General features: G+C 40.6%; 2 protein-coding genes across 2 annotated transcripts in view; one reads left to right on the top strand and one right to left on the bottom strand.

Moving 5' to 3' along the window:
* The window catches only part of THADA (Thyroid adenoma-associated protein homolog), a 63,124-nt gene extending 46,396 nt beyond the window's left edge, over positions 1-16,728 (top strand). The window contains exons 31-34 of the mRNA XM_074090499.1: positions 7,187-7,321; positions 10,676-10,782; positions 13,240-13,338; positions 16,308-16,728. Coding sequence (XP_073946600.1) covers positions 7,187-7,321; positions 10,676-10,782; positions 13,240-13,338; positions 16,308-16,571 — 605 coding nt within the window. The 3' untranslated portion in view covers positions 16,572-16,728. The remainder of the gene's footprint in view (positions 1-7,186; positions 7,322-10,675; positions 10,783-13,239; positions 13,339-16,307) is intronic.
* On the bottom strand, positions 16,727-23,969 carry MTPAP (mitochondrial poly(A) polymerase). The gene is given in 8 exon segments (XM_074090364.1): positions 16,727-17,901; positions 19,964-20,135; positions 20,137-20,200; positions 20,751-20,950; positions 21,720-21,848; positions 22,160-22,483; positions 23,436-23,611; positions 23,687-23,969. Coding segments are annotated over 8 exon segments (1,818 nt in total). The 5' UTR covers positions 23,796-23,969; the 3' UTR covers positions 16,727-17,257.
* Positions 23,970-24,088: the final 119 nt, after the last annotated feature.

Below are 24,088 nucleotides of genomic sequence, written 5' to 3' on the forward strand. Positions count from 1 at the left end.
ACTTTCAGTTATATTATTGAAGTTTTAGTACGGAACCCTAATTTTTTCTGGTAATAAATATAGCTTATGGCATTCTGAAATAATTTAGCATTCTAAAAGTGAAAGAATTTTTAAAATCTGTCTAGTAGTTTTTGAGTTAATTCGTAACAAACATCCAAAAATCCAAATCTTTCCTTTTAGGGTTCCGTACCCAAAAGGGTGCCAACGGGACCCTATTACTGAGACTCCGCTATCTGTCTGTCTGTCCGTCTGTCACAGGGCTCTATCTCTTAAGCCGTAAAAGTTACACACTTGAAATTTTCACAGATTATGTATTACTGTGGCCGCTATAACAACAAATACTAAAAATAAAGTAAAGTTACAAATTAAAGGGGGTCGTCATACAAGAAACGTGTTTTTTTTTCAGCGCTATGTGGTTGCTAGACGTTATTAGCCGTTGCTAGCAACGACTAGGTATTTCGGTTGAATATTTACCTTTTAAGTTTGCGATTTTAATGATGTTTTATAAAAGCTTCGATAATATAATATAGTGACTGTCTGATTGTGTGGTTTATTCGTTTTTGTGCAAAATTAATAAAGCCAGCAACTTTGATAAAGCGCTCGCCAAATCCACACTGTATAATCACTATGATTACCTAATGTTTTTTACACTAAAAAAATCATACTACGTATTTAACACTATTTACAAGGTTATTGAAATTGAAATTGTTTATTCAAAATAAATATTTGTTTACAAATAAAAAGGTTAGTAAGCACTGAAATTACGTCTAGGTTTTAGTAAACAATAAACCGATATACTAGTTACACTTTTGACTTAATATAATACAAATGTTTACATCTAACTAAATAGAACACTAAGTACCTAAACATAATACAATATCATGCTAATTCATAAATTACTTAAATGCCTAAACTAGGATACTGTAGTAGCCTGTATCTTAGGCAAATAAAATATGGGCTTAAAACATAACATAAATGACAGTAACAATTTATTTCATCGTGTTTCGCAGATATACAAGTGAAAAATTAAGCTATGCAACTATCATAAGCAGGTTTTCAGTTTCCTCATAAGACAAGTTCATTAGCCACTCTTTTAGTTTCAATTTACAGCTACGGTAGTTTAAATCATAAATAATTAGGCGTCTATTAATTTTATTGTAAATGAAAGGACCTAAAAAAGTTGAAAACTTGCGCATAAACGCGTGATTGGCGCGCGGTTGTTTAAAAACTATGTCCGATCGCCTTTTTTTATAGACATCGGGGTTGTAGGGGGCAATTTTATGCTGCTCTAAGATCAAATTCATGATAAAAAGCTGGCGAACCGTGAGCACTTTACATGACTGGAATAACTCTTTGGTGGGAAAGAAGAACGGTCGGAAAGTTGACACCTTTAGAATAGCTCTTTGAGCTCGTTCGAGAACTATGAGCGAAGTTTTTGCAGCGCCACCCCATGACGTTATGCAGTATGACAGTAGGGATTGACACAACGCCGTGTAGACTTGAGTGAGCAATCGTTTGTTAGCCACATCACGCAATTTTTTAAAAATAAAAATCAGCTTACGAACTCTTGAAGCAACTGTATCAATATGGGGACTAAAAGTTAGATTAGAATCTATGACTACGCCGAGATATTTAATGGTGGTTGCTTTAGAAATGATAGGGCAGGAGAAGCAGTCGTCTAGATTAGTAAGGGAACACTGGTGCACTCGGATGATTTGGTTAGTAGGCGGTTGTTGAGAATTCCTTATTGAAAAAGCAACGTATTTAGTTTTTTCAGCATTTAACGTAAGAAGATTGCTTTGGAGCCAGTTAGACACTTTACATAAACCCTTTTGCGCATGTCTATAAACATCATCCCACGTGTTTCCTGAAAAAATGAGTACTGTGTCATCAGCATACGATATTATCGTGCCATGATTTATTTCTAGTCTGCAAAGATCGTTGATGTAAATTAAAAAGAGGGTTGGGGATAAAATGCCACCTTGGGGTGTTCCAAATTCAATATTAAGGTCAGAACTAATGAAATCGTTGATCTTTACGCATTGACTACGATTACTGAGATAATCTTCAAATAGAGCCAGTTGTTTACCCCTAATTCCTATGTTTTGAAGTTTGCAAATTAGTATAGGAATAGATACCGTATCAAATGCCTTTGCTAGGTCAAGAAAGATTCCTACGGTTTTTATTCCTTTATCCAAATTAGACGTAACATGGTCAGTCAATAGGTGAACTGCGTCATTGGTTGATTTATGAGCTCTAAAACCAAATTGATTGTTAGATAAGATGCTATTTTTTTCAAGATAGCTTACTAGTCGTTTATTAATGATCTTTTCTAGAATTTTAGATAGGGATGAGAGTATTGATATTGGCCTATAATTGTTTATACAACCCTTGTTGCCTGTTTTGTGAACAGGAATAATAATAGCTTTCTTTAGGATATCAGGAAAAATACCCTCAGAAAGGCATAGCTGAAAAATATGTGTTAAAGGCTTGACTAAAATATGTTTATACCGCTTGAGAAATCTATTTGAGATATTATCAGAGCCGACTGCACAGTCATCTTTCAAACTGCATATAATGCGTTCTACTTCGCACTCGTCAGTGTCAAACATTACAAATGAATTCGTTTGCGGATGAGTCATATTAACCGTGCTAAAATTGCTACTGTTATTGTTTATAAATTTACTCGCTAGGTTTTTCCCCATGCTTGCAAAAAAACTGTTAGCATTATTTACAGCTAGATGCGGATTAGAGTGCGAATTAAGCAGATCCAGATTATCATCACGCTTGACCTGTGTGTACGTGATATTTTTGATGAATTTCCAAACTAGTTTGTTGTTCTTACTATTTTTTTCCAATTCTGATTTTTCATATTGGCGTTTTAATTTCTTAAGTAGGTTATTGCAGAAATTACGATATCTTTTGTAAATTTTTATATGCATCTCGTCACCCGGATTTAGTTTCGTTTTCAAGTGGAGTTTATCTCGATGACGAATGCAGCGAAGTAACCCGGGCGTGATCCATGGTTTTATGGATCTGTTGCTTTTGGTGACCTTAACTTTTTTAGTGTGAGCTATTATGCCATTTTGAATGTAACCAACAAGGTATTCGAGCGATTTATTCGGGTCCGATGATTTAAAAATGCTGTCGAAGGAAATGTTACATAAATATTCTTCAAGGTCAGCGTAGTTTATTTTATCATAAGTTTGTTTACTTATTTTCTTTGGAGGGGTTAGGTTTAGTGTTGTAATTATGGTATTGTGATCAGTGAGTGTAGAGTTAGTAACAAGGGTAGTGGAGATTAGATTGCTTTTAAGAAAAACATGGTCAAGGCATGAACCACTTTGGTGCGTTGGAAGCGTGTGTGCAGGTGCAAGGCCATGAGCTGAGCAGAAATTGAGGTAATCATGACGACGGGGATCTTGGCTTTCTTTACAGATGTTAATGTTAATGTCACCCGCCAAAATAATATTTTTGAATGAGGAAAGTTTGCGTAGGGTTAAGTCGAGAGAGCCTAGGAAGTTATTAATGTTATTAAAGGAGGGCGATCTGTAAACTGCAATGATAGCTGTGTCTTGTCCTATTTTTATTATAAGGCAGTTGCAATCCTGTAGATTGGGCTCTTCCACAGTTAAATCCAAACCTGCTTTATGGTAAACTACAACGCCATCATTTTGATTAGAGAGTTGTTTAGTGCTAGATAATTTATATCCATCTATGTCAGGTAAAAATAAATTGTGGAATTTCAGCCAACATTCCGTCAAGATTAAAATATCACAATTCAAATTTAGATTTTCTAAAAGGACTCTGAAACCATCGATGTTGCGATTGATGCTTCGAATATTTTGAACTAATATCGAAAAAGGATGGCGCATATTCGATATCAAAGATTTGCATTCTTCGACGTCACATAAGAGCGAGTGGGAAACGCTTAAATTATCTAATTCTAAACTAATAAAATTATCCATTAACTGCGAGCTTAGGTTTGCGCTGTCTTATTTACCTTATGGGAGACGCTCTTAGGCGCCCTCATAGTCAATAGAGTTGATGAACCTTGCGAGGGCGTGCTTACGAGCCGGACAGTCTTCATCTCCCGTTTTGTGGTTGCAGGGTTTCTTGTAGCGCAGACAGGTGGCACAGACAGGCGCTGCATCTTTTTTCGTGCACTCTTTCATCGCGTGGCCAAGTTGCCCGCAGTGGCCGCACGTCGGCTCTTGGTCTCGGCAGTATTTGGCTGAATGGCCATATTGTTGGCACTTAAAACATCTCGAAACGTGAGTGAAGTCCTTGACGGGGAAAGACGACCAGTTCAAATATACACGGCCTTGAGCTAATAAGATTTTTCTAATTAATGCTGATACCTCGATAACCAAGTTACAGGACCGACCATCCTTTTTCCCCGATTTATGACTTAATTTCACGGCGCTTGAAAAGTCGTTGCGAGACATACTCGGACTTTTAGGTTCGATATTCTGCTCATATAATTGGTCAAAAAATTCCTTTTCCGAAACATCATTTGGGAGACCATAGATGATCACTTTCGGCCTATGTTTTTCAGGCACGGCGACTGATAACCCAGAATCAGTAAGTTTCCCGGACGTCTGCAGTTTCTTCACGTCCTCTTCTCTCTCTGTACTGATAATAATACCTCCATTTTTCGTTTTCCTCATGCTCAGGACTTGGAGTTGTAGTTGTTCGGGGCTGATAATTTTTTTAACTAGAGATTTGGTGTCCTCGCTAGTCTTTTCCTTATCTGTTGGGAAAATAGCCACCGAGCTCAGCGGTGTCGATCTAATATAGTTGTTTGGGCTCTTCTTGGTCATATTCGCATAGGACAGTTTTTCTACGGCCGGCTGCTTGCAGGCGTCCTCGACAGCGATCTTAAGTTGGTCTAAACGAGTAGCTAATTCCTGTTTTTCTGTTAGATGTTGCAGGGACAAGTGAGCAGAAATGCATTTTTGCTTGACGGACTGGTACTGGACAGCAAGTTGAGAGGTCCCATTTCCAATTTTACGACAGAGGCCATGGATCTTGATCTTTTGATCAGAATTTAGTTTTCCTTCTGTTGCGATTGAGCAAACTTCTTGGAGACATTGGTCTATGGTGTTCATCCACGCTTGCAGTTCGGGTGTAGAGCACATAACAAAGTCTGGTTTTTCCTCTTCACGCCTCGGTAGCGGGGGAGGGCTACGAGAAGTGAGGGCACTCCTATTAAACGGAGAGTCCATTTTTATCACTATTAACTGTAATTAATATGACATATTAGTCACTGACTGTCGAAAGTAGGTTCGCGGCACACTTTAGAATCTTTCACTTTAGAATTTAGAACTTTAGAATTATAATACAGTTTAAAATTTATTCACACTAGTCGAGCTTCTTATTATTTAATTACACAGCGAATTACACGAAGTTTTAATTATACGAAGTCCACTGAATTTCCCGCGAATGAACCAAACTGACATCAAATTTTTTTTCTGCTGCTGCGCATGGCAAGAGTCTGTAGCGCTATTCAGCCTCCGAGAGGGCGACAACCAAAGAGGATGAGAATTAAAAATTTTTTTATTCAAAATACTTGCACCTAGTGCTTACATTTTGGTGATATGTTTTTATTAACTTGTAATGTAATGTAACAAGTTATGTTTGTTCGGGTGGAATTAATATTTTACCTTAAATTTGAAGTGGATATCTTCAACCGATTGAGCTGAAATTTTGCATGCGTGTATAAATCCGATGATGAAGTTGGATGTTGGCCATAGGAACTCTTGCAGCATAATTCTGCTGCATGCAATGTAACCTTCTTTTTTGAAATTGAGTGTTAACCTATTTTTGCTTATACGTTTTGGTCGTTTAGTTGCGGTTCACTTCTTGATTTTTTTTAAAGGTTTGAATTGGTATCCTGGAAACGTGGAACAAAGGACGCGAAAATTTTGTTTGTCAAATGTGTTTTCCCGTGGATGATTTTTGGCAATAGTGCCTTGGAATAATATTTTGGTTTAATATTCCTGGGATTTCTTTTGTGTGACACATACTTATACTGGTGTTCTGATGTGTTAATTATTATAACCTGGCGAATTGATTGTTTCTCCAACTGCTGCGAGCTGGTGGCTCGTAGTCGCCTCCCTTTTATTAAAAGCCGGATCTGTTTTTGCCAGTTTCGGGTAAGTTTTTTTCTGTTTTGTTGTGAATTTAGGTTTTGATAGGGCTCATGGTTTGAATAAATTCTTAGTCTCTTTTATCTTTCGAGCTCCCACCTTACGGTGTGGATTTTTTGAGGACAACGTACTGCGCTGCGCACACGATTGTGGGCATAATTTGTCGTCGCCTTGGTGTCGGGATTGTGGCCTGCATCCAGTGACAGGGGAACCGCTCCTCACCAACAACAAAAACCACGTGAAGATTGTCACAAACTTTGGGAACTTCTTACCAAAAACTTTATATTTTTTGGCTTGTAACGGCGAACTATTTTAAAATTTCACTAGTATCGCATTTTTTAAAAGTATTCTATGTTTTTCTAACTTGTCGCTTCAGTTTCATATCGTAGTCTTAAGCAAACACGTTCGGAACTCTTTTCTACTGTTAATAGAATTTTATGCGCATAAGATCCTACTCAACTTGGTGTTACGCTCTAAAGTATCGCGAATTATTTTGTAATTTTGGAAACCTACTTGCATAGTTTATTTGCCCATTCCATATATTTTGTACTATATTTTTCAAAATTCTTAAAGCCCACGAAGGCCTCCGTGATTTCGGTAATCTTTTGGCAAAACGATATGCCGACCCTTTAATACTACTCTGTTACTTCATCGGCTGAATTTTTTACATTAAATCTTTATTAATCATATCTCAAAATTATACGTTTCATTTATAGTGCATTGCACATAAGTATTGTGTTGTGGGGCTTGCCCGAGGTTCATTGAATTTTGGGCAAGCTTCGCTACACTCTGTAATAAAACGACACGACTGCATCGATTTTGGTCTCATTTGATTTTTGGTAACCAGGGGCAAAAAGTACCGCCATCAAAAAAGCTTATATTAGATTTTTTTACAAAAAACTATTACTGAACTATTTGTTTTTAAAACATTGTACGGAGGTGCGGAACCCTTCATGCGCGAGTCGCTTGCACTCGCACTTGACCGATTTTTTATAATATTAGTATAGATTAGTATGGATTTAATTCCGTTGCAGAGTGGAGAGCTATGGTGGAGCCGACAGCGCTGGCGATGGCGGCCATCTTGCTGGAGGACGATGACCCCGCGCTGCGCGCGCGCACCGCCGCCGCTGTCCACGCCGCGCATACCGCCTCTTTTTTTTACAATCCAAGTAATGTTTTTGTTCTTCTATATCGTCTCTTCTTCGTCTTCACTATAGACGTTATAAATAGACTCGCTCGACGCTCATAGAGTTGCTCAGCGAGCTATGGAGCTATAGCCTCCTGAGACCCACAGTACAACAAAAATTGACATCGAAATTTAATAATAGTACATTACTGCAGAGGCCATGAAGTAAGGGATTGATGGACGAGTTCGGGGTAGACGGTCGAGTCGTAAACGAGGCCGGATAAAACGAGTCCAGCAATCCCTGTTCTGGCCGAGGTTTGTTTAGTGCTTTTCTCCAACTATGTCAGGATCATCCATCCATCCATCCATGCATCCATCCATCTATCCATCTATCCATCCATCCATCGATCCATCCACCCATTCATCCATCCACCCATCCATCCATCCATGCATCCATCCATCCATCCATCCATCCATCCATCCATCCATCCATCCACCCACCCAACCATCCATCCATACACCCATCCATCCATCCATCCACCCATCCATCCATCCATCCACCCATCCATCCATCCATGCATCCATCCATGTTAGTAAGCAAATTTAAAAAGTTGAGCAGCGGACAATAATAGATTTTCATACATACTTCATGGCCTAGGCCAAGAAGTTATGTAGGGAGGTGGTAGGGAGCCATAAATGAGAAACTTCATGTCTCCATTTCGTGACATTAACGCGTACATTTCCGAGCATGTTTGAGAAAAGTTGTTTTTTTTTGTGAATTTGAATAATACAGAGAAGAAAATGACACTTTATTCCTCTTTCAAAAGATATTGTAGCGCTAGCTTTAGGAGCGAGAGAGAAATTAAACAATATTGTCCATTTTCCAAAGTTGAACTATATTAAAAATAAAAGTTGCTAACGCTAACCATGTAGGTGGGTAGATAGACCTCAGGTTAGTGGGTTCTAGAAATCACTATTACAGGAAATAAGCCGTGTTCAATTAGCTCTGTCTTATTGGACAGCCACTTCCCTGCAGTGTGCGCGCGGCCGATGACGTCACGGGTAGTTCCGGGATGATGTCGGTCCGTAGTGTTAGTAGGAGTGGTCGAGGCGCTTAACCCTCGCAGCCGGCAGTGTGAACCCTGGAAATCCCATTTTTAGACCTTTAGTGAAATGTCCGATTTCACGTTACTGACTGCAACATCCGTTGAAAAGCGAAGCTGGAAGCACTACTAGCAGGATGGGCTACCAACGCATTAAATAGTAATCAATGATGTTGCAGCAGCATACAAAATCATTTAATTTATCAATTTTGTACCTAATACATTTTTATTTTAATTTTAAACTGTAATTTTACCTATAAGTTTTAGCTATAATTTTACCAACAATAGATAAGTTATTTGTATATATTTTTTTACTAACAAAGTGGATGTATTTGTCTGAATAAAATTAATAAATGACTATTGTTATAAAAGATGAACTATGATGAAATTCGTTAACGTTAACTAATCGTTATTTTTTCGTTAACGGTTAAAACGGCATAATTTAAAGTTGTAACCTTTTAATTTAGGTATTGTTTATTAATATTTACATACTTTTAAGCCCGTAATTAAAGCAAAATCAAAATTATAATATAATAATTTTGACAAGAGGGTAGATAATTATTACACGAAAATGAACCACGATACTTAGATTCTTTTAAAACTTGGATATAATGATTGCCTAATATTAATGTGATGAAACAAGCTAGATACATGATAGGGAAAATAATATTAGGCGAAAAAGCAACTATCTACTGATTCACGTTAGCATAGATTATAAGTAATAAATTTGCAACACTCACCCAGCGGGCAAACACAATTCACTTATAAATTATTCGGCACGTTACACGGGAACTGAATGTAGTATCTTATTTAAATAGTTAAATTAAATTTAGAATTATATTAGCGACGGTAATTAATTAGAAGGTGTGTGCTTCGATGTCGCTGCTCCGGTCAAGTAAGCGAGTCCGTTACCCTCCCCGCGCGAGTCCTCTCACGTAGATAGGTCATGGCATCGCATAACTCCGGAGTAACACTCCTATCGCAATTCAATAGCAACATCTTGTATTGTTACTGAATTACGATCACAGTAGTTAAGGACCTTTAGTTTTTGTTATAGTATTTAAGTTATTATTGTTTAATTAGCGTTGTTAAGTTATTTTTAAGTTGGTAAATAGTAAAATATATGATAAAAATATTCATTCAGGAGACGCTGTAACGATTACGTTACAATATAAATTTTATTGCTAACAAAAATTAGGGTATATTTTTTAATTTCCATTCATAAAAATCACAATAATGAAAATTAAACTAAATTAAATTTAGGGATTTCTTTAGAACACTTGATATGTTACGTGTAATAAGTACTTATTCTTAATTAGATTGAACGCTAACAATATATAAGTACTAGTATTATCACTTTGAACACCAGGAGGTTAAATAAAACAATCCTTTGAACAATAGTGCATTGTTGTAGAGGCTCGAAAGTAAGCAATAGATGAACGAGTTAGTTTGTAGGCCGACCCGAAGGGAGGCCTTCTATGATACGAGTTCATCTATTGCACTTTTGGCCGAAACTAAACATCGTGCTTTTCACGATCACTGCGAGGAAATAAAAAATATTTATCACAAAACAAACAATAAGAATCCATTGACTGCGTTGCTCCCGCCGTGTGACACTCTTTAACGGCCCGGAAAATACTGACATGGAAATACCGACCCGATTTTTCTTGTACACGCCCATAGAAACTCATGTCAGTGTGACACGGGTTTGTATGGGCGTGTACACGAATAATCGGGTCGGTATTATCCGGCCTGGTAAATAGTGTCAGCCCCCCCGCCGATTTTAGTTTTTCTTTTGTGACATAATTATTTTTTTTAATCGGGTCTGTTCTTAGGGGCCAGTACGCAAACACATATTTAAAAAATCAAAACTTCATCCTCGTCATGTCCGACCTGCTGCGATGCTGTGACGTTTCTTCATACTAAAAAAAATTAAAGCATTTTGTGCATATTATGCGTTTAAGAAAAAAAACACCTCTTAAAAGTCATGAGTGACGCATTCTCATTGGTCAATTTAATTTCACATGCAGCAGACGATTACTTTTGACTGGTCCAATTGTCGTTTCAGCACGCTGGGAATAAAATTCACAAATTATATTCTAAAGAGTCGTATCGTATTATGAAATACATATATTGGTACGACGTTTTCGTAATATAGTGTTACTTACATTGTTGTCATGTTTTGCGAGCCATAAATGAGTCAGCTGTTAAATGTAGGCAGTTTTGGGTACTGGATTTAGGTTATCTATGGCCACATTTTGGAGCAGTGACGTGAAAAATATTGTTTGTTTTAGATTGTTTATCCCAGCACGCAGCTGCGGCTGCGCGCGGGGAGCAGTGTGCGGTCGCTGTGGCGCCGCAAGACCGCGTGCTCGCCACCATGGCCGCTGAGCAGCTAAGGGTACAAACTGAATCATGTCGCCAATCATCCTAGCCTATACAGTGTGGAAAAATAAGTCAGGCAGGCCCTGGAGGGAAAACTCCTTGAACCAGGTCGCCCGTCCATCTCTTTGGTGGGCGTTCTACGCTGCGCTTGCCGATCTGCGGTCTCTATTAGAGAACCTTTCGGCTCCAGCGACCATCTCTTCTACGTGCTATATGGCCTGCCCGTTGCCACTTTAACGAGTTATTTCGCCTGGCTATGTCGGTGACCCTTGTTCTACGTATCTCCTCATTTCTGATTCGATCCCGTAGAGAAACCCCAAGCATAGCACTAAAAGCTCGACACACCCTTGGGCCCAGCACAGCACACACGGTGAAACGCAACTGCAACGAAACCCTTTTAAAAAAAACCGGCCAAGAGCGCGTCGGACACGCCCAAAATAGGGTTCCGTAGCCATTACGAAAAAAATAAGTAATATTTTTCTAAGGATTTCGTATTTTTATACGGAATCTTCCAAGTTTAGGTATATTTTATACCTTAGGCTGCTATTTACTCATAAACTACTAATAATTCTCAAGCAAACTTAGCCGTTATAGTTTTCCTTGAAAGTTTGATATACTTACTACCATCCTGATTTTTTTTCGAATTTTTCCACTCACCGGTTTAGATTTTTTAGATTTTTAGACGCTCGATTTTTATGAAAGTTTGCACTTTAAAGTTGAATATTTCGCAAACAGATCACTGCATCGAAAAATCGTCTTGGCAAACCCCTAATGGTTTTAAAATACCTATCCAACGATACCCCACACTATAGGGTTGGATAAGAAAAAAAAAATCACCCCCACTTTACGTCTATGGGAGGTACCCTAAAAAAAATTATTTTTGAATTTTTAATTGCACCATTTTGTCGGCATAGTTTACTTATATATCCGTGCAAAATTACAGCTTTCTAGCATTGATAGTCCCTGAGCAAAGCCGCGGACGGACAGACAGACAGATAGACAGACAGACAGACATGGCGAAACTAGAAGGGTTTCGTTTTTGCCATTTTGGCTCCGGAACCCTAAAAACCGGCCAAGAGCGTGTCGGACTCGCCCAAAATAGGGTTCCAAAATTAAGTAATATTTTTTTAAGGATTTCGTATTTTATATGGAATCTTCCAAGTTTAGGTATATTTTATACCTTAGGCTGCAATTTACTCATAAACTACTAATAATTCTCAAGCAAAATACCTTTCCAACGTTTTCCTTAAAATACCTATCCAACGATACCCCACACTTATAGGGTTGGATGAGATAAAAAAATCTCCCCCACTTTACGTCTATATTTTTTTTTATTGTACCATTTCGTCGGCATGGTTTACATATATATCCGCGCAAAATTACAGTTTTCTAGCATTGATAGTTCCTGAGCAAAGCCGCGGACGGACAGACAGACAGACATGGCGAAACTATAAGGGTTCCGTTTTTGCCATTTTGGCTCCGGAACCCTATCTTATCTTATCTTATATAATTGCGACTCCATTATTACCCTGTTCCCAAAATAGAATGACATCTTTTTGAAACGAAGAAAGTTCTTTTGTTCATCGAACGCTTTTGCTCGTGTTGTAACGAAACGTCGTAAGTATTATATACAATTATTATTATTTGGATCTTTGTTACTTAGTCTTAAGGTATATTTTAAGTTAATTTAGAAGGTAAAACAGATATAGGTATAAATATAAGCAAAACGGCCACTTTTTCGCTTTGATTTTGTATGGGACCTGTAATCTAGTACTAATCGTTGATCGAAGCTTTTACGGGTATCCCGTGAAACCATATCGAAAATACAAACTGAGACAGCACAGAAGAACCAGAAAAAGAGACCAGCGCTAGGAATCGAACCCAGGTCCTCGGCAATCCGTGCTTCGTGCCCCTACACCACCGCTGGACAAGAGTCTAGACACAAATTTCTCCTATGTACACATATCTCAGGTTGCTTTTTTCACTACGCTACTTAAGCAGCAGCACTAGCGACATCTATGTTTCGCTCTCATCGAGAGACGTGACACTCTTTTGGAACTAACCGCTCACCCAGACAAGAGATGTCGCTACTAAGCAATCAAGTTATGATTGGTTTTTTGGAGTCGTTTTGTATTTTTTATTTCAACTAAATCCCAAATTTGTTACTTTTACGGGTATCCCGTGAAACCATATAATATCGAAAATACAAACTGAGACATGGATGCACAGAAAAATCAGAAAAACATACCAGCGTTGGGAATCGAACCCAGCTCTCGATGAGAGCGAAACATAGATGTCGCTAGTCCTGCTGCTCAAGTAGCGTAGTGAAAAAAGCAACCTGAGATATGTGTGCATAGGAGAAATTTGTGTCTAGACTCCTGTCCAGCGGTGGCGTAGAGGTATGTAGAGGCACGCAGCACGGATTGCTGTGTCACCGTGTGTGCTGGGCCTTAGTGTTGACTTGTGTATACAGACGCAGCTGCGCCGCAGGTCAGCGGAGGCCAAGCTGCTGGTGCTGGCCGCGCTGGAGTTCGGCGCCGGCGCGCGCAGCGACCACCAGCTCGACCACGAGGTTGGACCACACACACACACACACACACACGCACACACACACACACACACACACACACACACGCACGCACGCACACAACACTGCGAAAAACTTACCCAAGCCTTTTAACCCTTTTCCAGGCCCGGCGAGTTTAGATGTGCTACCATAAAATAAATCATATAGTTTTATATTGTTTTCTCAAACATGCTCGGAAATGTATGCGTTAATATCACGAAATAGAGACATGAAGTTTCTCATTTATGGCTGCCTACCACCTCCCTACATAACTTCTTGGCCTAGGCCATGAAGTATGTATGAAAATCCATTATTGTCCGCTGCTCTAACTTTTTAAATTTGCTTACTAACATTAAACTGACAAAAGAAAAATTACAAACAGCCAACCACCACTACTCTGTAAGCATTTGCGATGCGATGCGATGCGACGGACGGACGGACGAATGGATGGATGGACGGATGGATGGACGGACGGACGGACTGGACGGACGGATGGGACGGACGGACGGATGGACGGACTGGATGGACGGACGGACGGACGGACGGACGGACGGACGGACGGATGGATGGACGGATGGACGGACGGACGGACGGACGGACGGACGGACGATGGATGGATGGATGATGATGGATGGATGGATGGACGGACGGACTGGATGGACGGACGGACGGATGGACGGAAGGACGGACGGACGGACTGGATGGATGGATGATGATTGGATGGATGGATGGACGGACGGACTGGACGGACGGGGACGGATGGACGGACGGACGGACGGATGGATGGATGGATGGACGGATGGACGGATGGACGGACGGACGGACGGACGGACTGGACGGGACGGGATGGACGGACGGACGGACGGACTGGATGGACGGATGGATGGACGGACGGACGGACGGATGATGGACGGACGGACGGATGGACGGATGGATGGACGGACGGACGGACGGACGGGATGGATGGATGGACGGATGGACGGACGGACGGATGGACGGACGGACGGGACGGACGGACGGATGAAATATTTCCTCACATTGTTTGAGAAAAGCACTATACAAGCCTCGGCCAGAACAGGGATTGCTGGACTCGTTTTATCGGCCTCGTCTACGACTCGGCCGTCTACCCCGAACTCGTCCATCAATCCATTCATCATCAGTCATCTAATTCATTGCCTCTTAATCCCTTACTTCATGGCCTCTGCAGTAATGTACTATTAATTATGAGTTATTATAACTGTTCAGTGGATGGTTGTTTAAATTCAACATTAAACGGTGAATTGACGTTTTTTAAACTACCAGTGGTTTCAGAGAGGTAAGTAGGTATCTGCTTGTATTTCGATGGTTCGTTTTAACGTACACAACCACAGTTAGGTAGATATGTAAGCGCCCCGCCCCGGGCCCCGAAGATTAATATCTAAGGTCGATTTATATAATAGTTTCCTATTTTGAATTAGTATAAACAAAGTACTTAACTAAATTTTTCTAAGGTAAATTCACGCCAACTTACGTAAGTTGAAAACATGTTTTTTTGTTTGTGTAGATATTGTGTTGTTTTTGGTGTGATTTGATAGTTTTAGGTCTAAAACGGATAAGGCAATGGAAATTGTGTAACTAGGGTAATCCGTTTAAAAGTTATTAGGGATTTTCAATAGTGACAATTGACAAACGTAAAATTTTGTATGTTTCTGTTCTGTAAACTTTTGTATTGTAATACACCCCCTGCACTTTAATATTAACTGGCTTTTGCCCGCAGCTTAGCCCGCGTGGAATTCGGTTATCGCGCGCTGTTCCCTCGGGAACTGTGCATTTTTCCGAGATAAAAAGTAGCCTATATCACTCTCTGGCCCATAAACTATCTCTATGCCAAAAATCACGTCGATTCGTCGCTCCGTTTCGATGTGAAAGACGGACAAACATACAAACACACAAACTTTCGCATTTATAATCGTGCATTTCGCCAATGTCGAAATCGTCGCAAGATATTTTCTGTGACAAATATGTAATAAAATATTTTAGTTATTATTAATTTATATTTCCGTTCTTCCCGTTTCATTTTCAACAATAAATCAAACAACTAGATACGAGTGCCACTACCACGATAGTTTTTTCTGCATAAGCCACAGTTGACAACCTTAGAGCGACCGCCGATTATATATATTATTACCTTCTATCTGTGTTTTGTGACTCTACTTTTCACTTCAATTGAGAGGAAAATAAATAGCAACAGTGGAAACAATTGTTCGCTTGCTAGGTACCTTTTGTTTTTCATTCATTGTTATATAATTATACATTTTTTTTTATTGATTTTTAGTTTTATATAAATTAAAAATTATTTGAAAAAAAATGTAGAAACTTTTTTGTTTGTGGCTGTTCACACCTGATTACCTTGGTCTTAGTCGAAGATTTTACTTTATCCACTAGAGCATAAAAAGTAATTTTATGTCGCCTACATCCAGCATAAACACAAACTTTACTTGTATGAAAATGTATTTAAATGTCGTTATAGATTTTATATATTTTTTTAAAATAACATAAAATTAATATGTAAAATGTCAAAATTAAAAGATACAATTAAAAAAACATACTAAAACCTAAACACCTAAGCTACAAACTAAAAAGCACCATTCCGCGTCGTACCCGGCTCAAAAGTGCCCACCCCTGTCCCGCAGCCTGCGGCCCATGTTGGGTAAACTTAAAGAAAAATGTACCTATTGTATTATGTTTTGAACCGTTAAATAATTATAGTACGGCATCGGTATCAGCGAGTTTTTCTATCTGATACGTTCTCGTTCGGGTACTCTATGATGTACGAGTAATATTAACCAAAACTCCTCTCGGACTTGAGTTAATCACGAAGGCTTGTTAAAAACCAACATTTATTTATCCGATCAAAACTGTCTCAACATATGTGTACAGTACAGATGAACCAAAAATCGCTTATCCTGGTCTTGACCCCGCCATTTCTTTTCCAGTATCGCGTGTTTGATCAAAACGAGATGCAAAACGTATATCTCGAAGAATTCACGTGGACCGTCGAGTGCGCCAAATTAATTAAAGAAATATATAGAACGCGAAGTGAAACGGGGACGATAGACGACTACGTAGCTTCACTGGCAAACGACCACAGACAGATCATAGAACAGCTGTGCATCGAAGACGCGATCCCTTGTTTGACGGAGCGCAAGAAATCTTCCAACCCGAAAATGGATCTATTCTGGAAAACATTGCATGAATAATGAAAGTGAAAAAAGATTAATTTCACCATAAATTAGTGCACATGATCAATAGGAGGGGACTTCCTGTTAAGTAGGAAATACTTGTATTAGGACGCCCCGCTCCTCCATAGCAACAAGTTGCCATATTTTTACAGAATATAAATAAAAAGACAACATATGTCCGCATTTTTATTTACAAATTTCAAACAGCTATTCGCAAGTTATAACAACTTTCGACCATTCATCACTGCACAATACTATATTCTCTTAGATTCAATTATCGCAATTTTATTAGAACATCTAAGTCATTCCTAAGTCGATATTAACTAAATGTAAATCGGGCATTTTGTCATTTTCATAATCTGATTTAACTGCAGTTTCGAACCCCTGACGCAAGAGGGGCGATAAAATTGCAATGTGGCATAATAAGTAATATGGTCAGCCGTTTTTGAGACATTTAACTTGAAATGCCAAAGTCAGAGATTATCAACTCGGGGTTTAAAAATATTCTAAAATGTCCCATGAAGAAGACTTGGTTATAAAATGAAACAATGTACACAAAATGTTACTGAAATAGATTTAGGTAATGAAATGACTTGTCTCTGAATCGAGGGTTATGTGCGTTTAGATTTGCCAAAATATTTTCTGTATGTTATGCGTGTATCGACTTCCAGAAACCACAATCAAAAAAATTACATAATTTACACTCAAATCATTTTGTCCCGTCGTATCCTATACACTTCACTGGCGACTTGGCTATTTTTAAACTTTATCCGCTCTTTCTTGTCGCCGGTGGTCACCGCGACCTCTCTCACAGTCTTGCTGTCTCTGTCACTCTTTTTACCTAACTTTTCCAGTTTATCCTTAATACTACTCGGCTGTTCTTCGTCGTTCGTGAACAGATCTTTGACCGACACCAGCCTGTGCGAGTTCCCTACGCGAAGCAGTTTCTTCAGTCCGCGAGTAGTTTTCTTCTCTATGAGGCCCAGGAGTCCCCAGTCGTCAGTCTTCCCGGTCTCGAGCGCCGCCTCCAGTTGCCAGGCGGCGTTCCTGACCTCCAGCTTTAACCGCTCGCACTCCTCGTAGCTGACGTTTCTGCTCACATTCATGGATTGTTCTAACGGGTTCACGATGTAAAGAGGCAGAGCGTTGGGCTTCCGTATGGCCGCGCCCTCGTTCAAAGACACCGCTTTGCCTTGGAAGTCGAACTGCGCGTAGAATTCGAAGAACTGCAGCAACAAGGTCTCTAGGGAGGCGTCGTTTTGGGAGTACGCCGACAGGGGCAGCTTGTTGGCGTCGCGCAGAAACGTGCAGTTCAGGTTGTCTTCCGCTTTTCTTATGTCTTCTTTTTCTGTAAAGACAGTAATGGAATTAAAATTACTTACTTACTTAGGTACTTTATTTCACCCCAAGACACTTTTGCAGGTGGTAGGACCTTGTGCAAGGTCCGCCCGGATTGCTACCACCATCTTGCTCGCTAATCCTGCCGTGAAGCAGCAGTGCTTGCACTGTTGTGTTTCGGCGTGGAGAGTAAGACAGCCGGTGAAATTACTGGCACTTGAGGTATCCCATCTTAGGCCTCTAGGTTGGCAACGCATCTGCAATCCCCCTAGTGTTGCAGGTGTCTATGGGCGGTGGTGATCTCTTACCATCAGGAGACCCACTTGCTCGTATGCCATCAAATCGAATAAAAAAAATAAAAAAGAAAACTGGATGAAAACTACCTGAAAGAAACTAGAGGGCATTTGAGTTTCATTGGTGAAACGAATATAGTAAGAAATTAAAACACACAAAAAACTTAAATTAAATGTATTCAGATAAAAACGCAATCTTATTTTTGATTTTATTTTACCGATGAAACTCAAGTGGCCCTTATTTTTTACTTGAACTAGTATAGAAAGTGATGCGTGTGAAGTTCCCAATCCGCACTGGGCCTGCGTGGGAACTATGGCCCAAGCCCTCTTGTTCTGAGAGGAGACCTGTGTCCAGCAGTGGGACGTATATAGGCTGGGATGAGTATAGAAAGAGAGATGTAGCATATCTTTCAACAATAAGATGTGATTTATTTATTAGGCGACCGGATGGCCAAGTGGTTAGAGAACCTGACTACGAAGCTTGAGGTCCCGGGTTCGAATCCCGGCCGGGGCAGATATTTGTATTTAAGTATGTATTTATCTATATAAGTGTGTGTCTAGTGTCCCATGATATTTATTTATAAACAGTCTAGTAAAGCTAAAAGACAGTTTTCCTCGCCTGTTAAGTCAGTCAGTCAATCAGTTTATACATTATACATAGTAAATGAGCCAATCGCAAGTGAGCCAACGTCAAACCGATCGATATCCATCAGTGGAAACGCAGCCTTACTGTTATCAGCGTTAAGGTCTCTACCCACTACACCGTATTACCTACGCAATGACTGTAAGGCACTTGTCCCACCGCCGACGATGAGCGAGAAGCGAGTAGAGCGAGTAACTAGAAACGAGTGGGCGAGCAGCGAGAAGCGAGTGTAGTTTTGTCGCTGGCTGTAAGCGAGTGTTCGAGTGCGACGGGCGATTACTCGCTCCACTCGACTCGCTCGTGCGGGGCGGCCGCCAAGCTGACATCGCTGAGCGAGTATCTATAGCTCAGCGAGTTTTATAGCTCTTGTCGCTGCGACAAAAGATGTAAGAGCGAGTTCTCGCCGACAGTGTGAACAGCCAGCGATTAACTATTAATATATGTGTCTCTTTTACTCACACAGGATCTTATATCTTTTGTTCGTTTCTTGAGCGAGAAAATAGTCGATAGCCAATCGTTTCCTCGCCGGCGGTGAGACAAGTGCCTAATAGGAACGTGTCAGAAACGGAATGTCGAGCGCATATATGACACGCGACGGTGAAGGCACGTACTAGTGGGCAGTAGATGAGAGCGCCGTGGGCCAATTCGGCGCGCCGCGGCGTGACCTTGGGACTTAAACTTTTTATGCCAGAACGATTTTTTAAAATAAAATGTTAAGAAAATCACATTGTTCCTTCCAAAAAAAGCTTTATATTTATTTTGATAAAGCATAGAGGGCATGAACAAACGTTGTTCTCAAAATTTTCACAAGTTTTAACAAAATCAACACATTTCCAAAGAAAAAGTATCAAAGTACAAATACTGTCAACATACAAATACTATATATTTTTTTAGTAAACAACATATTAATAAATAATTAGTATTTGTTAACCTGATTGACACGCGCTTAGAGCTTTAGGCGTTGAATTGAAAGACTCGACTCGACTGAGTGAGCGAGCGTTCGGGACGTGTCGTGGTGTAGCCGCGCCGCGGGTGCGAGCGGGAAAGCAAACTACGACCGGTCACGGCGGCGCGCCGCGTGTTTCAATCGCCGGCGGCGTTCTTTCGTCACCCGGCGGAATTTGTCGTTGACTCACCAGCCTTCTGAACGAGGTATCTGACGGTGGGCAGCAAGGGTTGGGGGCCCTGCTGGAGGAAGAACAGCACCAGCAGCGTCAGCGGGAAGTTGGTGATCCAGCGTCCCGGAGCCGCCGCCGTGAGCGCGGCCGCCGCCGCCCAGCGCCGCACCGCGAACACCAGCGCCGCGCCGCCCGCCCCCGCGCCCGTCCAGCCCCCCCACCAGGTGCAGCAGTTCCGACATGTACACGCCTGACCTGATCACACACAACTTAACTTGTTAAGGCCGTACCCGACACCAGCTGCAGTCAGAGGGGTCCACGTGGCTAGATTCTAGTTACTGACCGCAAACATAAGGGGCTGTTTCACCACCCATTGACTAATTTTATTTCACGTTTAAATGTGATGCCGTCTCTGTTTGTTTCGTTCGAATAGACGGAGACGGCATCACATTTAACCGTGAAATAAAATTAATTAATGGGTGGTGAAACAGCCCCTCATGTTTGCGGCCAGTAACTAGCCAACGATTTCGATGAAATTTGGTATGTGGGGGTTTTCGGGGATGACAAATCGATCTAGCTCGGTCTTATCTCTGGGAAAACGCTTATTATCAAGTTTTAGCCCGAGCAGAGCTCGGTCGCCCAGGTATATCCAGTAATACCTATAAGTGAGGCGGAACTAGGAAAAAAACATGAAATCGGTTTTTAAATGACGGGGTTCCGGAGCAACAATTATATTAGGTGTTTCGTATTTGTTGAACCGTCGTCGGCACGCGGCAGCTCAGCTAATGGTGTTGGTCGCACTCACATGTTGGCGTGGCACAGGTCGCAGTCGATGTCTGCGTGGTGGTGCGCGAACTTGACGATGGGCACGCGCGCGTGCAGGATGCGCTGCACGCGGCGCGCGCCCGCCACGCGCAGCTCCAGCGCGCCCGCGCACAGCTCCAGCGGACCGGACCCCCCGCCCCCGCGCTTCTCTTGGAACACCAGCCGCTTCGATGGATCCGTCTGACGATACAAAATACCGGGTAACCGCCCATGACAATTGTAACACCCTCTGCCTCTGTATTAAATATATTCTCGGCCGAGACCGAGACAAAAAATAAGTAAATTTGTTGGCTGTAGGGCGTAATATTTTATATATGGCGAGGAATGCCTACTTACTCAAAAATATAAGCGTTTCGCTTGTAACTCTTGTTAGCGGGTGTCAGTGAGTTGCAAGTATGTACCATCAGCCAAATAAGTGGGCTATCAATTTTTAAACAAGTTCCTATCAAATGAATATGTCGCTAAAGTCGAACTTTCAACTTGACAGACACGTGTATTGGCATTATTGTTTTGTGACATGCAAACGATTATCAACTTTAGGGTGGTAGGCCACATATTTGGCTGATACCAGACGCACGAGGCCGAACGAGGCGACCAATCAAAATCTCAAGGAAAGCTCGTGTCAAAGCGGGAAATCGCGCGCCAATATTTAAATTGAGTGCCGCCGCGGAGTCTCGGTCGCGGCCGAGAAACTCGGCTGATTCGGGCCGAGACCGAGACCGAGATCTCGGTCGGAACTTACTCTGTATCGCTTTTACGGCCCGTGGTCGTCACGAGCGACGTCACTAATCAGTACGTCAATCAATACGTCAGTCACCAGTCATTTCTTTTAAACATGGCTTGTATTGTATATATAGCAACAAATTTATGAACGACTTATTTCCCTTTATGAGAATGAAGCAGGATAAAGCTAGAATAGCATACATATGCTACAAGTCGAATGACTCACCATTTCATCAGTCAACACATTAGACAAAACGAGGTCCAGATCGCAGCCCATCCTGCCAAAGCCGTTGACCGAGGACCCAAACGGCCGGACCTCAACATTTGCGTATAAACTGCCCATGACGATTTCTACCTGAAAACAAGGAAAAACTTGGACTCGGCAACATTCAAACTTATACTTTTTTTATATAATTCATTTGAATGGTATGGATTTGTCAAATGGAGGAATAAATGTGATTCTTAGTTGGCCACTTTCATAAGAGATGCTGATTTGATTTATGCAAGTTCATTAAACACTTTTTTGCATCCAAAGACTTGTTTTTTTTTTTTGTGAGTGAGAATGTAAAATGTGCTCCCATGAGGCTCACATAATCACATTCGATGTAAGCCTTGTTAAAATATTAGACTTTTAAACAAAGTTAATTGTATAATAATGTAACAAACCTCCCTGGCTACCAGATATCGTAATCTCACACTGAGATCATTTAACTTGGTTCTATCGTACAACAGCTGTATTTGGTCAGAAACCGTTGCAGCACCCATCAGCTCTTCAAAAAGAGTATCTTCACTCGGGAATGAGCTCCCATCTTTGGTGACGAGGGATGCTGAACATGACGCCATTTGCTTGTCTTTATTTCCTGGTGCAGCACGAAACCAGAGGAATGGAGACTGCAGGGACATAACGTCAATATCTTTTTGATGTGAACAGCAGTTTTGTAAGACATCTTTGAGATTTTCTTCTGTGTTAAACTCAATAAGCATGAAGTGCTGAAAGAATGGAACAAAAGTTAGTGTTTTACAATCCAAACATGGTGCATAGGTAAGTAAATTTTATTAATAAAATATTATTATGAAGAAATTAATTTGTAGTTGGACAAAAATAATAGTAATAATAATAATTATTATTATTAAATAGCCATGGTGGCCTAGTGGTTTGACCTATCGCCTCTCAAGCAGAGGGTGTGGGTTCAAACCCCGACTCGCACCTCTGAGTTTTTCGAAATTCATGTGCAGAATTACATTTGAAATTTTCCACGAGCTTTGCAGTGAAGGAAAAACATCATGATGAAATCTGCACAAACCTGCGAAGCAATTCAATGGTGTATGTGAAGTTTCCAAACTGCAATGGGCCCGCGTGGGAACTATGGCCCATGCCCTCTTGTTCTGAGAGGCCTATTTTAACCATGCAATAAAATACAGTTCTGTCACAGATGAATAACCAGACAGCTTAAGAGACAATAGGGTATCTTTGGCAACTTTTGGGTACATTACATGTATACCCAGATTTCAAAGCAAGCCAGTTGTATACAGAAAATCATGCAATATTAATAAGTCACTCCTAGCTGCCATACATACAGTCAAAGTAATAGAACATGAACTGATGTTACATGCAAATTTTGAGGCGCATCGCTTGGAACACCTGGATGCCAAACGCCTTATTATAAAGAGACACCCAGAGCTGTCCTACCAAGTTAGCCATGTATAATGGTCAACTTCAGCAATGAACCCTGTGCAAATTTTGACCTTTACATGATTAATAAAGACCCACCCGGCATGTATAATGACAGTGGTCAATTACATTGCACGCCCTGTAATAGGACACAAGAAAGTTTGGCTTTGCCAGCCACATTTGGTCACATAATAAATAAGCCTAAAGGTTCGCCTTTGACGGACACAACATGGAGGACAGCACATGAACTGATAGTAGATGCAAAAATACCTCTTCGCTAATATTCTTGTAGTGATGAATTCCTTTGATGTCAGCGTATTTCGAGCAGTATGAGTGCAGCTCGCTGAATGAACCTTCCGAGTTGACCTGTACAACTAAGCTGCGGCGTGCCTCCGCCCTCCTCGCCGCCACAACCTCGTCAAACGTAATAAATTTCCGCGGAACATCTAAAAAAAGCACATAACCTTAACACCACCTTCATCATAACAAATACTTTGTTCAAATAACAACATACGACTAACCTGATATTTTTCTGACAAGAACACAACTACAAGAAGATATTGTTTTTGTTAAATTTCTATAGGAATACAGTTTTCCCGTATTTATAACTGTTTGAAATAACACAGACATTTTTGGAAAAAAAAACTAATTAGACATTTGACATTCACTGAAGGAAGGAATATGAACGAAGAACGTTCTGAGACCAAAAAAGTGGTGGAACTGATGTTAACGTAAAGTTGTGCAGTGCAGAAAGGTTCCCATCCAGTTTCCGCATTGAATATCGTGAAAATAATAATTTCGGAAGATATTAAAAATGAAGTAATGTTACACCCCTCATGATTATAGAAGCTCCAGAACAAAACATGAAATAAATGATTTTCATTTCAGAGCGCAGAGAAGAATTTCGAACGTATGTGTCATTG

This window comes from Choristoneura fumiferana, chromosome 7 (genome assembly GCF_025370935.1).
Source record: "Choristoneura fumiferana chromosome 7, NRCan_CFum_1, whole genome shotgun sequence".
In the NCBI taxonomy this organism is placed as follows: domain Eukaryota; kingdom Metazoa; phylum Arthropoda; class Insecta; order Lepidoptera; family Tortricidae; genus Choristoneura; species Choristoneura fumiferana.